The sequence below is a fragment of the Calypte anna genome, chromosome Z (assembly GCF_003957555.1).
Source record: "Calypte anna isolate BGI_N300 chromosome Z, bCalAnn1_v1.p, whole genome shotgun sequence".
NCBI lineage: Eukaryota > Metazoa > Chordata > Aves > Apodiformes > Trochilidae > Calypte > Calypte anna.
The window spans coordinates 37,532,965-37,545,846 of NC_044274.1; the positions used below are offsets into that span (position 1 = coordinate 37,532,965).

A 12,882-nucleotide genomic window follows, 5' to 3' on the forward strand; every position below is an offset into this window, starting at 1 on the left:
AAAAAAAAGAAAAACGACAGAAAACCCCGCAATTAAGTCTGTCACAGCTGATATGGTGTCAGCGGTTCAATTGAGTTGCTGTCGGGAAACTGCTAGTGTGACTGAAGAGTCCTTTATTCTGTCGGCAGTGTTAAAATCTGCCAGCCGAGAGTCTTGCGGGTTTTGTTATAGGATGTTGGAAGCCCTGTAGTAGCCCCTGATACATGTTAGCACTAAGGGAATGGAAGTGGAAAGGGTCATGTTAGTAACAACCATTTCTTCGGAATATTTGGAGCACCCCGATATAGATTACAGTTACTATTTTGTGGAACGTTTTTGTTTCTGATACATAGCTTGTTTTGTCTTTCATTAGCTTCCACCACTGCACCCCAGAGAACTGAAGCAATTTAACTATTGCTGAAGCTGAAGCAATTGTTAATTTAAATTGTTAAATGAAGCTGAAGCAATAGTTAAATGGCACAGAGCCTGTGTATGGCTGTGAAAGGAGGGCAGAGTGTCTCTGCTGTACAGACCCCACCAGGGGGAAGCATTTGGGTGCTCGGTGAAACTGAGGTTGCAGCTCTGTTCTGCCATGGGCACAAGAGGTAAATACACGACTGCTGCCAAAGGGGAGCTTGGCTGGAACAGAACAGAAGTACCTTCAAGTTCATTAGTGCTCTTCTTGCTGTCGAGTCTTGCACCTTCTGGTTTTTTGTTGTGGTTTTTTTGTTTGTTTTGTTTTTTTTGTATGAAACGACAACATTGAGTGCTAATGTTAACATATAGGTATACAAAGCAGGCTAAGCAAATTTGCAGGCTTTAATGATCTCTCTTAATAGCTTTGTAACTTTCAGTTACCACCCGTCAAGAACGGTAGTTACAAAATGTCTGAAAATAATTGCTTGTCAAGCTGGAATCCAATAATTTAATGTGGAAATTTAATGATAAGGTTAAAATTGCCTTTCAATGACTAAATAAGGGGCAGCAGGGAATTGGTGCCGCTACCTTTGGCCCAAATAAAAGCCCACGGCCTCTGGTCTAAATGACAATCAATTTTTTTTGTCCCTATTGGGGAAAGGAAAAGAAAACAAAACCAAACAAAAAAAAAGTGCAAAAAAAGCAGAAGAAAATATGTGCTTACATCAATTGAATTAATATTAAAAACTTTCAAGCATTACAGACTTCAGCAAAGAAATGTAATGACAGCTTATAGACCATTTGGGTGGATTCACATGTGGCACAAGTAAATTGCTGTGACAACTAGTTTTGATTTGAGTCCTCACATAAAACACATTGAAGATTGTAATTCTGGGCTCTGCAGATAAAGTGAGATTTCCTACTGCCGCCTACAGGCAACGAAAGCCTCCAAAAAATTCACAAACACAGCAGAAAAAAAATATTCCTTATGAGAATTTCATATATCACACTGGCCTGATGGTTATTACAATCCAATGGCTTCTGTAGGAAGCAACAGATCCCTGTTAACCAACACCTGACATGCCATGGTTTGGGGTGAGCTAATTCTTGTGTAGCTCTCAAAAAAAGCAAAAAACAAACATAAACCAACAGCACTCTTTCTTTTTCCTCTTGAGATTGCATTTCTCATGCCTCATGGATAAATAGCAGGCTCAGTTGCAGCTTTTGAAATTACTCTTTAAAAGCAACAGGTCACAACAACTCTCTTCCTTCTAGCTAGTTAAGAAAATATTTTAATAGAACAAGACCTTGAAAAATAAATCTGATTTACCTTTTTTTTTCCCCCTTGCCTTTTAAATGTGATGGCAGCTGCCCAGCAAGCCACATCATTGAGTGCCCATCTGTTACCTTCCAGGTGACTGACACCCTGGCTTGCTGCACAGCTGTGGCAGCCTCCGTACTTTCAACACACATGAAGAACAGCTAGCAGAGAGAAGCATCCCGAGAGCAAAGCACAAATGGCCTCACAGTTTTATGTTGTCAGGGAAACTGTACTTTGAGCTGGTTTTTGTTTATTTCTCAGCAAAGCACTTCTCTCAGATGTACATGTTGCACAGAAGAAGCATCTCTGACAAGTAGGTGGAAGAGTGTGTATGATATGTGTGATATAAATTATGTATGATATTATGATTTACATGCTCCAGATATAAAATGCAGACCTTCAGGTACAAAGAAGGTTTTCGGTAAAAACTGGTGTTCAGAGATCTAAAAATATCACTTATAAAAGAAAGTGTCAGTTTGCAAGCTGTAATTAAAATAAAAAAGTGCTTTTGGCTCAGTGACCTTCTCACTTATTGGCAGGAAATTATTCCTGCTTTACTGCCAACACCAAGGCCCCAAAGCATGTGTTTTGCACCAGGAGGTGCTGGTTTGTTAACATCGCAGTAAGAAACGCACTCAGACTCCATTAAGTCTCATTTAAAATGCTGTTTATTAGAACTAATGCTACAAAGACGATAGAATAGCTAATTTTATATCCCCTCAAGATCTGGGAAGCCCATGTCGTGCAGCATCAAACAGGTGTATGATCAGCGTGCAAAACATTAATCCCATCCATGCAAGGGCTATCCCATTTTGGTCATTTGAGCTATTACAAGATTTTCATAGAAGAAAACAACTCTGTCACTCCTACTGCCAAACAAAAAGGATGTTCTCATGAGAACTTATTGCTGCTCTTCTAGGCAAAGGCAAAGACACATGAGTGGTGTCACCACCAGTACTAAGCAGAACTGCAGTGCCTGCAGGCTACTCTTTCATAATCAACCAGCTAAACTCAAGCTGTGCCCAAGGGATGTCCACGAAGGCCATGCTGTTCAAGCTGTACAGAGCAGCCAGCACAGGCTGGACCTGCTCAGGCTAACCAACATGCAGATCAGCAGCTCCTCCTTGTTCTTCAGGTCAGGATTGCTACCACATGGTCCTGCACTCAACATTACTGTAAATCGCTGTCCCAGTCCTGTTCTCAGACACTCTCAGTCACCACCTCTCCAGCCTGCGAGGCACTGCAGGGTGCTAGAACTGGGGTGAGATCTGCTCCTCTTCCCAGTCCAGTGTGGATCCAAACAATTTTATTTATTCACTGGAGGTGAGGGCAATGAAAATATCCCCAGTGAAGACAGCAATCTGAGATTTATATCTGTACTGCCAAAAGAAAAGTCAGACTTAGGTTCATCCACTGAAATGCAAAGAAGTTTGTAACACAGAAATCAGAAAGTAAAGCTTTAGCAAGAACGATGATGAGAGGATGGAGCATGGCACGCAGGGAATCACAGCAAGCAAGCGCAGCCTCTCTGCTGTACCAGTCAGCAGAGACTTCACAATTTCTCTAATCTATCATTTAAGCAAATAAGGTTAAATACTGAATTCTCCCAGGCTGGCAATATTTATTTCAGGTTATGAAGAGCCACTGGGTGGCTGAAGGCCCAAGTTTAGTTTTCTTCTGACTCAACTGTGGTATATGTTTTCATTTTTGTAGTTTCAAAGTACTCACAACAACCTACAATGCACAGAAAATTCTATGAAGCCTCACCTAAAGAAATGCTCCCTTGTTGCTTTCCGATGGCTGGGTTTTCAATACCATAATGTTTTTCATAATCAGTCTCTCATTATACAAATATTTTTTAACCTTAGCACAAACAGTTCCAGGATTTATTCTAAGAACAGACATATTACAATTCTACCTCTTATTTATTCAAATGGTATTAGGTCTTTAAGAATAAACCATGCTCATGACCTTTGAAGAAAATTGTGGTTTCAGAAATAAAAGTAGTGTAAAGGATTTTTAGCAAGGCCTCATTTATGAAAAAAAGCATATTTAAAGTTATTCAGACAATGAAATAATATTTCTGCCACATAAAAAACATCTTGAAACAACACATTTTTTGAAGATTCAAACATGGTTATATTTCACATGATAGAAACTGGGATGCCACCTTAGATAAGGAATCAGCTTCACTAAGGAGCACTAGTGTCATTTATATAATGAATATAATTAATATAATGCTGTTTTAAAAATAAAGTTAATAGTATTGGTTCACATCTTCAAAAACACACATATATAATATTACTCCAGACCAAGTGGCAAAAGAGCAGTTCAGACACCTTCCAAGCATTCACACATTGAGTACGGGCAAGCCAACCCCTAGACCAGTATGAGCAAACTCTCAGCCTTGTCTGAGGTATTTTTGTTTTGTATTTTATTGTTGCAAATCTTACAGACATTAGCACTCTGTTAAATAAAGGAATGTAGCACAGTAAACACATCACAACAAAATAGCTGGCCAGAAACGCTCCACCCTGCCCCACCCAAAACAAAAATCCTACTCCTCTCCCACCTGCCCTCTCCCCTAATCGAACCACCACAGCTTCATTACAGAGGTCAGAGACCTGTGGCAAAAAACATCGGAGGAATTACATTCAGTAAATGTGCAGTATCAACATTCCAGGCTCACATATATTTATATATATATTTGTATTTATATAGAGAGATCATTAAATGTTTACAAAGAACAATATTGTTACAAATACAATACTATACTTTTTCCAACGCTTTACAATAATTTCTATTCATCCTCTTTACAGAACAATAGTACGATTTCATAGCCTAGGTACTGCGCTAAGTATGTACAAGAGATCTCAACCACGTTGCTGTCTTCAGAAATACATTTCATTTAGAAAAGAAGGAAAGCAAGCAAACCTGGAAATCCCAGCGGGATCCCAAATTCAAAAAAGATTCAAAAGAAATGTGTGAAACTTGCCAATAATTAAAAAAAAAAATTAAAAAGGATGTTCCATCCTTAATGTAAACACAGAAGAGGTAATTAGACTGTATGAAGCAGCAAGGATGAAAAAAAATTCAGGTCTGTCACTGCAGAAGGTATGTAAACCAGCAGTTTGCTCTTCTGAATCTGTTAAAAATTCACATATGCAGTCTCACAAACTGCTGCAAAAGCGTGGAGAACTGATAGCTTTTTCTTTTGAGCTCCTATTTCTTGTAACTCCCTTTATGAAGTAAAATGGTATTGTTTACAAAACTGTCATCAGAAGTGCACACACTATGGACCTCCTGGTTTAGAAATTCTTACCCACATAAATGGAAAAACAGATTTTTTTGCTAGACTCTGATCCTGCAAGCATTCACTTGCTTAATGCTATTTACCATGAACCAAGCACTCAAGTGACAGTAACTTCACAGAATATTGGCTGCAAGATTTTCAAAGAAAACAGTTGTTTCATCCCCAAAATACATTTGCGTGGTTGGGTCTTCACCATTTCACAGTGAACTGAGTTAAAGACCCCACCACATGAGTTGGACAGAACCACAAAAACAAGTGAAGCTGAGAGTGTAAACATAGCAGGAACCAGAAGCATGATAACTGTGTCTTCAAGAGTTCACCGAGTTTCCTCAGGCAACTTACAGAAAGGCTGCACTGTAATATAATCCTCTAAATTGTACATGGTTATATATCATATTTACATTTATTACTACACATATGGAAAATTCTGGGGAAAAGTTCAAATTATCATAAACCAGATGTCTACAGTTAAACAACACACTCACAATTCATTCACTGTCTAGTTGCATCAGTCAGGTAGCAGAGATAAGTACTAACCTGGGATACTAACACTGCTCTCTTGTGCACTCTGCTAGTCTGGAAACTGGGATTAAAATATATAACAACAAGAACTGCAGCAAAACCAAGTCATCATACGTTACTCTCAACACATATTAATTTACTACAATAGTTTATGAACCACTTAATTAACTCCCATGGACATATGAAGTTTATTCTCTACCTCTGATCAGACCACAGAAATCTATGGTTTCTGAAAGCCAAAAATGAACCTGTGCTGAGTGTCTCTCAGCAGTGTTTGCACCAAGTGTGTGTATGCACATACACACACACACACATATATGCACTTCCATGAATCTCTGCTGTAACATCTACTTATTATTATTGGACTGTAAACAACACTTACATTGCACAGTCCACCCCACAGTAACTGAGCAAAAAAAGTGACTATGACCAACAGCCTATTTGCAAAGCAGAAGTGGTGTGTGGCTGCTTTGTGTGCACACTTTAGTTTTCATCTTGCTGAGCCTTTCTATCACTTCAAAACACAAAAACTTGTTTTTTTAAAAGAAATCAACTTATCGGCCTGCACTAAACGCATGGTTCAATTTCAACATTAATGTCAGTACACAGTCCTGGTAAAAAGTAACTATGGAGAATGGAGAATTTTCCTCTTTGCAGGAAGAAAAGACACTGCTTCTCTCCCCTCTCTCTGCCCCACCCTTTAAAAAACCCCAGCCCAACTCCTTTATCCCCTTTTTGTCTCTAGCATGCAAGTCAGAGACAAATCAAATCCTAGATTTCATACATCCCTACAGTTTATCAACCTAATACAAGTGCATATAGTACACACATATCATCCTTTAAGTGCCATACACATGGAAAAAAATCCCAAGTTAAATTATATAACAAAATAAATAAGTTTGTTCCCACCTTGTCCCTTCTACTCTTATCTATATAATGAACTAAAGAAAAAGCCAATAAAATTAGGTCTTTGGACAAAAATATATGTTAAAACTGGCTCATAGAACAAAATTACTTAGAATAGTCTGCAGATCTCTTATATTCAAACTTCATAAATAGCAAGCACAATTTTAAAAATGTCTATGTACACCAGCACACATGTCTATGTGCACTAAATTAGGAATTAAGAGCCTAGAAAAAGTGTAGTTATTCAGGATATCCCCTCACTATTTCTCTTGTAGATATTTAAAGATCCTTCCCCCTCCCTTTAACCTCTAAAATAGGAAAGGGACTATAAAAGACACATTGCATTTAAAAATAAAGGAGAAGAAAATAAAGAAGTAAACCTGGGGTCAGAGAGGAGGAGGCACCTGTAAAAAATGCCTCCCAAATTACATGGTGTAAGTGATGCAAGTGTAACATGTTTCAGCAACTTACAGAAGACTCTTTGGGTCCTACTGTCATGACAAACTGATGACAGAAGGCAATTAAATGGTGTGTATTTGGACAGTCCATTTTAAAACAGCAGCATTTACTGAGTCTTCATAAGCAGGTAATTCTTCCTGAGGGCAAAACTATCTTTTTGGTATTCTACTTTCCCAACAGACATAAATCTTTCATAGTGAGCTCAGTGCCTGCGGGAAAGTTGAGCAAGAAAAGAGAAGTCACATGCCAGATATCCAAAAGAGTGCTTTGCACCCTATACTTATACATGTTTGGGAAAGACATCCTTCATTCAGCAACATTTAATTTCCTCAGTTTGTCAAATTATAGCCACAAAAATAAATTTGATTATGAAGCATGGAAGCACAGTCTAGCTTCTTTTTGAGTACTGCTATAAGCAATGCTGCTGTTATTTTCCTGTTTTGCACGTGGAACTGCATGAAGTTTCACTTGTAAAAAAATGCAACCAAAAGAGTCACACAGATATATTTTGCCCTTTCCCAAAATACAGGAAAACGGTGGGGAGAAGAGGAAAAAGGGATGGAGGAGAGAGAGACAGTGTTTGTGTCTGTGATGGAGATAGAAAGAGAGAAAGAGGAAGAATTGTCTCTACAGACACAGAAATGCAGCACTAGAGAGACAAGCACTAATGAGGAAAAACATCCTCCATGCACATCGTGACGGTGAGGTGTCAGCTTTAGATGTAAACTGGTTGCTCTTGCGCCGTCAACAGTCTGTACATGGCAGCTGGCATAGTCTTCATATGAATCTACAGGAAACACAAGTTAATCAGTGTTCCTAGCATGCACGCCACACCAGAGTATTGGTGAATGAATTAGCTTCAGGTCATACAGGACTGAAGGGTAAGGTGAAACCTGAGGGTTCTTTACCCTTATTAACATACTGCAGGTCATGATTTTTATGAAACATTCCTTCTAGTATCAAAACGGAACCATCTAGAGTTGCGGATACTTCCTATTTTCAGATTACTGTTCTTCTAAAACACAGAACTACAGATAAATAATAAAAGAAATGCTGTGCGGGTTTACTGCCATTTCAACTTATTTGAATAGTAACAGGATAATAAAGGTAGAATCCCAGAATTATGGAACGGTTTGACATGGAAGGGATCTTTTGATCTATTCCAAACCCCCATTACTGCAGAAAGGGACATCTTTCCCTATATCAGGATGCTCAAACCCCCATCCAACCCAACCTGGCACACTTCCAGGGATGAGGCATCCACAACTTTTCTAGGCAACCTGCTCCAGTGTCTCACCACCCTCATAATGAAAACTTTCTTCCTTACATCAACCTAAACCTACCCTCTTACAGTTTAAAACCATTGCCATTGTCCTGTCACTGGAGGCTCTGGCAAAAAGTCTTTCTCCAACTTCCTTATGAGCCTCCTTTATACATTAAAAAGCTACAATAAAGTCTCACTGAAGTCTTCTTTTCTCCAGGCTAAATAACTCCAACTCTTTCAGCCTTCCCTCACAGGAGATGGGTTCCAGCACTCTGATCATTTTTTTGGCTCTCTTCTGGATGTGTCCACATCCTTACCCAGAGTGGCTTATATTCAATTTTTCATCCAGCAATATCCCCAGGTCCTTCTCTGCAGGTCTGCTCTCAACCCCAGTCTGTAGCAATGTTGGAGATTGCCTAGACCCAGCTACAAGACCTTGTACTTGGCTTTATTTAACTTGGTGAGGATCCCATGGGCCCTCTTTTCAAGCCTATCAAGGTTCCTCTAGTGGCATTCCTTTCCTTGAGCTCAGCAACATCACTTAGCTTAGTGCCATCTTAAAACTTGATGAGGTCCTGCCTACATCACTGATGAAGATATTAAAAAGTACTGGTCCCAGTACAGTCTGTTGGTGAGAGACACCATTTGTTACTGGTTTCCACCAGTTATTACTGGCAACAGTCATGAACTATATTACATTGTCTACACAATTGCCGGCTCTTACCTCACCAACAGCATTTGAGAGAATGTGAACAATTTTCTCGTGGGGTGTTGCTACAACACTCTGTCCATTGATTTCAATGATCCGATGGCCAACACGGACACCTCCCCGCTCTGCTATGCCACCTCTCATAAGGCTACAGATCTGGAAAGGAAAGGGCAGGACAAGTATTTCAGGGTCTGGATGAGGAAAAAGGGCTTTAGATTACCCATTTTTTTGGCTGTAAACTGTAAATCCGCATTTAAGCACAGAGGCTTGCAACAATTTCTAAAATGTAATCAGTCACTGATTCAAAGTAAAATTGGCTATTAACAATTAACTACTGGATATTCTCTTCCAAGAGCAGAACAAATTATCAGAAAAGGTTGTTGTATGTCACATGTGCTGTGGTTTGAAAATTCAGAAGTGTATGAAGGACAGCTTTCAGGATGCAATGACACAACAAAAAAAGATCAAGAATTTTCTTCTTTTTCAATCATGTAACCTCTTGGTTTGAGACATGAATGATGCAGATTGTTAATGTCTACTGAACATTTTGGTTCAGTACAACAGTTTTTATGTTCCACTGACCCTAAAGTTGTGAAGTGAGTAGATAAAAAATAATTCTCTTTAACACAGCTTTTATGTCTTAGCTTTAACACATGTGCAAAGTCCTGCTTGTTGCAAGGGAGTAAATGGTGTCTTCCCTCTTCTCACATTGAAACTTAACCACACATGGATAAGAAGTTTCATGTATACTAAATCCTAACCAGCAAAATTGGAACTACTTACAATCCCATTCTGCACACTGAAGCCCAACTGGTATCTGAGGTCTGGTCTCCTGATCAAGACTGTGGTTACTGGAGGACACCTAACTATGTTCAGTTTAACCCGGGCCTGGTTTTTCAAACCCTGCAAATAGAAATCATCATGAAAAATACTGGCAAAGACTGAGTAAAACATTTAACATAAGCCATGGGGGTGGGGAAAAAAGGAGTATTAGAATGTTGACACGGGAACTGCCCTGAATAAACAGCTCTTTATACACATTTAACAGATCCTGATCACTACAAGCCAGACAAAGGCAGCACAGTAATCAGTGGGACAAGTAATAAAATGAAACATTTTTCTTTCCATGAAGCTGACACAATTGTTTCAAGAAAGCTACCCTCCCATTGACAATTTCTTCATTCGCTTACACAAATCATGTTTAAAAAGGTCTATGCACTGACCAAAAAAGCCAGACATTGTGGATGGGGAATAAAATTTTAAGTGAGTAGCTATGCTAGTTTCAAATAAGTGGTGTCCATAATAGCATTAAATCAACTTCCGTCAAGCAAATGGCAGGTTCTACACATATCATGCCTATATAATCAATGCTCCTAATTGTCATCCTTCCTCCTTTCTAAATGAATTATATCACGTTCATCCTGAACTCCTTGTTACCAGAAGAAAACTGAAGGAGAAAAATTTATTTTTACTGTCAGAGTGGTAAAACAGTGGAACAGATTATCCAGAGAGGTTGTGGAGTATCCAGCCTTGGAATTATTAAAACCCAATGGGAACAGCCCCAGGCAGCCTGCTCTACTTTGAGCCAAAGTGCTGGTCCAGGACAGCTTGCACGGTGACTAGCAGCCTCTGAGAATCTGTGGTTTTATGGTTCAAAAAAACCTCAAATAAAAAAAGAGAGATAACTGGATTATGACCTCTTGTACAACTTCCGGTATTAAGAGCTCTGGGAGATTGTTAAGTCATTTTTACTGACATGTTTCATTCACACAAAGGATTAGCATAAATAAATAAATACAATCCACACCAATAAAGAAATGCCTTATAAATAATACAGCCACTCACATCTTACTTAATACACCACCTACTAATTCCATCACCTGCTCCTGAATTTCTTTTATGTGTACAATTGGAATCTGGGTCCTACTGCAACTTATAGGCACCTGACTCTAACTTGAAAAGGTTAGCTCTGATAAATCCAGGTGAAACACTGAGACATCTTCATTCAGCATACAGCATACTGATTTTGTTGAGCTAAGCTCCAGATTCAGCAGTGGCTTCAACAACTGGATTTGCACCTTGCCAGAGTGCACTGCCTTAGAGTCTGTTTTCTTGTCAATGCCTTAAACTGGACACAGCCATCACATGGGAAACAGCTGCCCTCAGTTCCCCACAGAGATGAGCTCTGCTTGCCCCACAATTGAAAGTGGCTCCAGGAGAACAGGCTTGTGAACACAGCCTTCTATAACCAGCAGGCAGTAGTCATGCAGAGTACTGGCCCATTTCTATAAGGAATTTAGGTGTCCAACTTCAGTCATCTGAAGTCAGTCAGGTCATACTCCTCACCTGAGTTGATCTCATTGCAGTTTTACTTCCCTGCCAAATCAATGTGCCAGTTATTTAGATGCACTCCTTCAAATATAAAGAATTTTATAATTTTACAGAAAGATGGCTAATCTCCAGTATCACATGGGCTGGTAGCATATGGTGATCAAAACAATTATACAATTTGACCAAATTATTTGCTTCTCTAGCCCCTGAGTCTGCCTCTGATAGCAGCCATCACCAGATGTTTCTGAAAAAGATACAGCAGCATAATACAATTAGGGAATAACCACTCCATACAGAAAGCTTCTTCTGAGCTCTATCAGTTTGCAATTGGTTTATGGTCAATTAGTAGCAGACATTACATCCATAATACTGAAATTATATTGCTTGCAAGATACTCTTATTGTCTAAATAATATTATCATCTTTTCATGGGAGTTCTTGCAGCATGCTAAAGAAATCTGAAAATCTGAGACCTTTCTGCTACATTTAACTGTGTGCTTAGATCACCCAGTGGTATACATACTTGTTACCAGAAGTGCTACATGAACAGCTCCAGCGGTATGGTTATGAAGACCTGAAAATATATGGACTAGCTGCTCTTTAGGAGGTAAATAAATGGCTAGCAGTTCCTATGGCAACAGCAGTAAGTATCAGTGATGAAGAAAAAGGTCTGCAGAAGCTTGGAATAATGAAGCTGGGTGTTTCTGCATTGAGAAAGTACAAATGAGCACAATGAAACTCCACTGGAAAAGGCTCTGAATCAGAGAAGTGTAACTTGTAACAGTTTTAGAAATTATACTGATTTTGGATAGGAAACAAGTATGGTTACATGAAAAGTCTTAATTTGCAAAGACTTTTATTCCACTGGAGCCAGCACAAAGACATTTAATAAGATTATTTTTTCTTGTTTCACAAATGTCAGACCGTTCTGCCATGTTTCAGTATCCTATGCTATCATGTCTACTCACTCAATCTAAAATGGTTGGTTCAGTGACTTACGCATCTACTACTCATAAGAACTCAGCATCAACATTTTTGGAAACCAGTATCAGAAGTCTTCATAGCAAATACCTTAGTTCAAATAATGCTGGGATAAAAAAATTAAAAATTACTTCGTAAATTTATTTTTCAAATGCAAAATTTAGTGTGCAATTCTAAAAAGTACAAAAGTTGAAAAAAAAATCCACATAATATAACTTGTTACCAAAAACTGGCCTACATAAATGATTTAAATAGGCATATTCCTAGAAAGTAGGGAAAAATTTCTGTATAGTACACCACCAGCATTATATTACGTGACTCCACGTTATGATCTGCAGGAGCTACTTCAGTAAATAACAAAACTGTATATCATCACCTGAAATATTTCCTAAGAGTATATCTTTCCAGCTCTTGAAACTCTGTTGTTAAGATATCTTTCCTCTTGTATGCTACAGATACCCTAGGCACTGCTCAGTTCCAGCTGACCTGCACAGTTTTTGCAGTCACATACTCCTCTGACAAGCAGAAGAAAGCTCTTCTAATTAAAATATCACATTTATGCAAGTGAAGTGAAGTGAAGCATCAAACTTTCTGGGAACTTGGACAAAATTTCTACAGAGGAGAGGTATGTCTTAAATTCTGAGTTTAAAAGTTTTAAAAATAGCTATAAACTGCAAAAAA

At 38.7% G+C, this 12,882-nt stretch overlaps 1 protein-coding gene across 3 annotated transcripts in view; it reads right to left on the bottom strand.

The window, feature by feature from the left end:
* Nucleotides 1–4,138: 4,138 nt before the first annotated feature.
* APBA1 (amyloid beta precursor protein binding family A member 1) overlaps nucleotides 4,139–12,882 on the bottom strand; it is an 87,796-nt gene continuing 79,052 nt past the window's right edge. For 2 of the 3 annotated variants that reach the window (XM_030467276.1, XM_030467278.1), the window contains exons 10-12: nucleotides 9,674–9,793; nucleotides 8,906–9,046; nucleotides 4,155–7,704 (exon numbers count right to left, since the gene is read on the bottom strand). In XM_030467276.1, the coding sequence (XP_030323136.1) occupies nucleotides 7,633–7,704; nucleotides 8,906–9,046; nucleotides 9,674–9,793 (333 nt within the window). In that variant the 3' untranslated portion in view covers nucleotides 4,155–7,632. Of the gene's footprint in view, nucleotides 7,705–8,905; nucleotides 9,047–9,673; nucleotides 9,794–12,882 lie in introns of all 3 variants that reach the window. The other variant, XM_030467275.1, reaches the window with a different exon arrangement.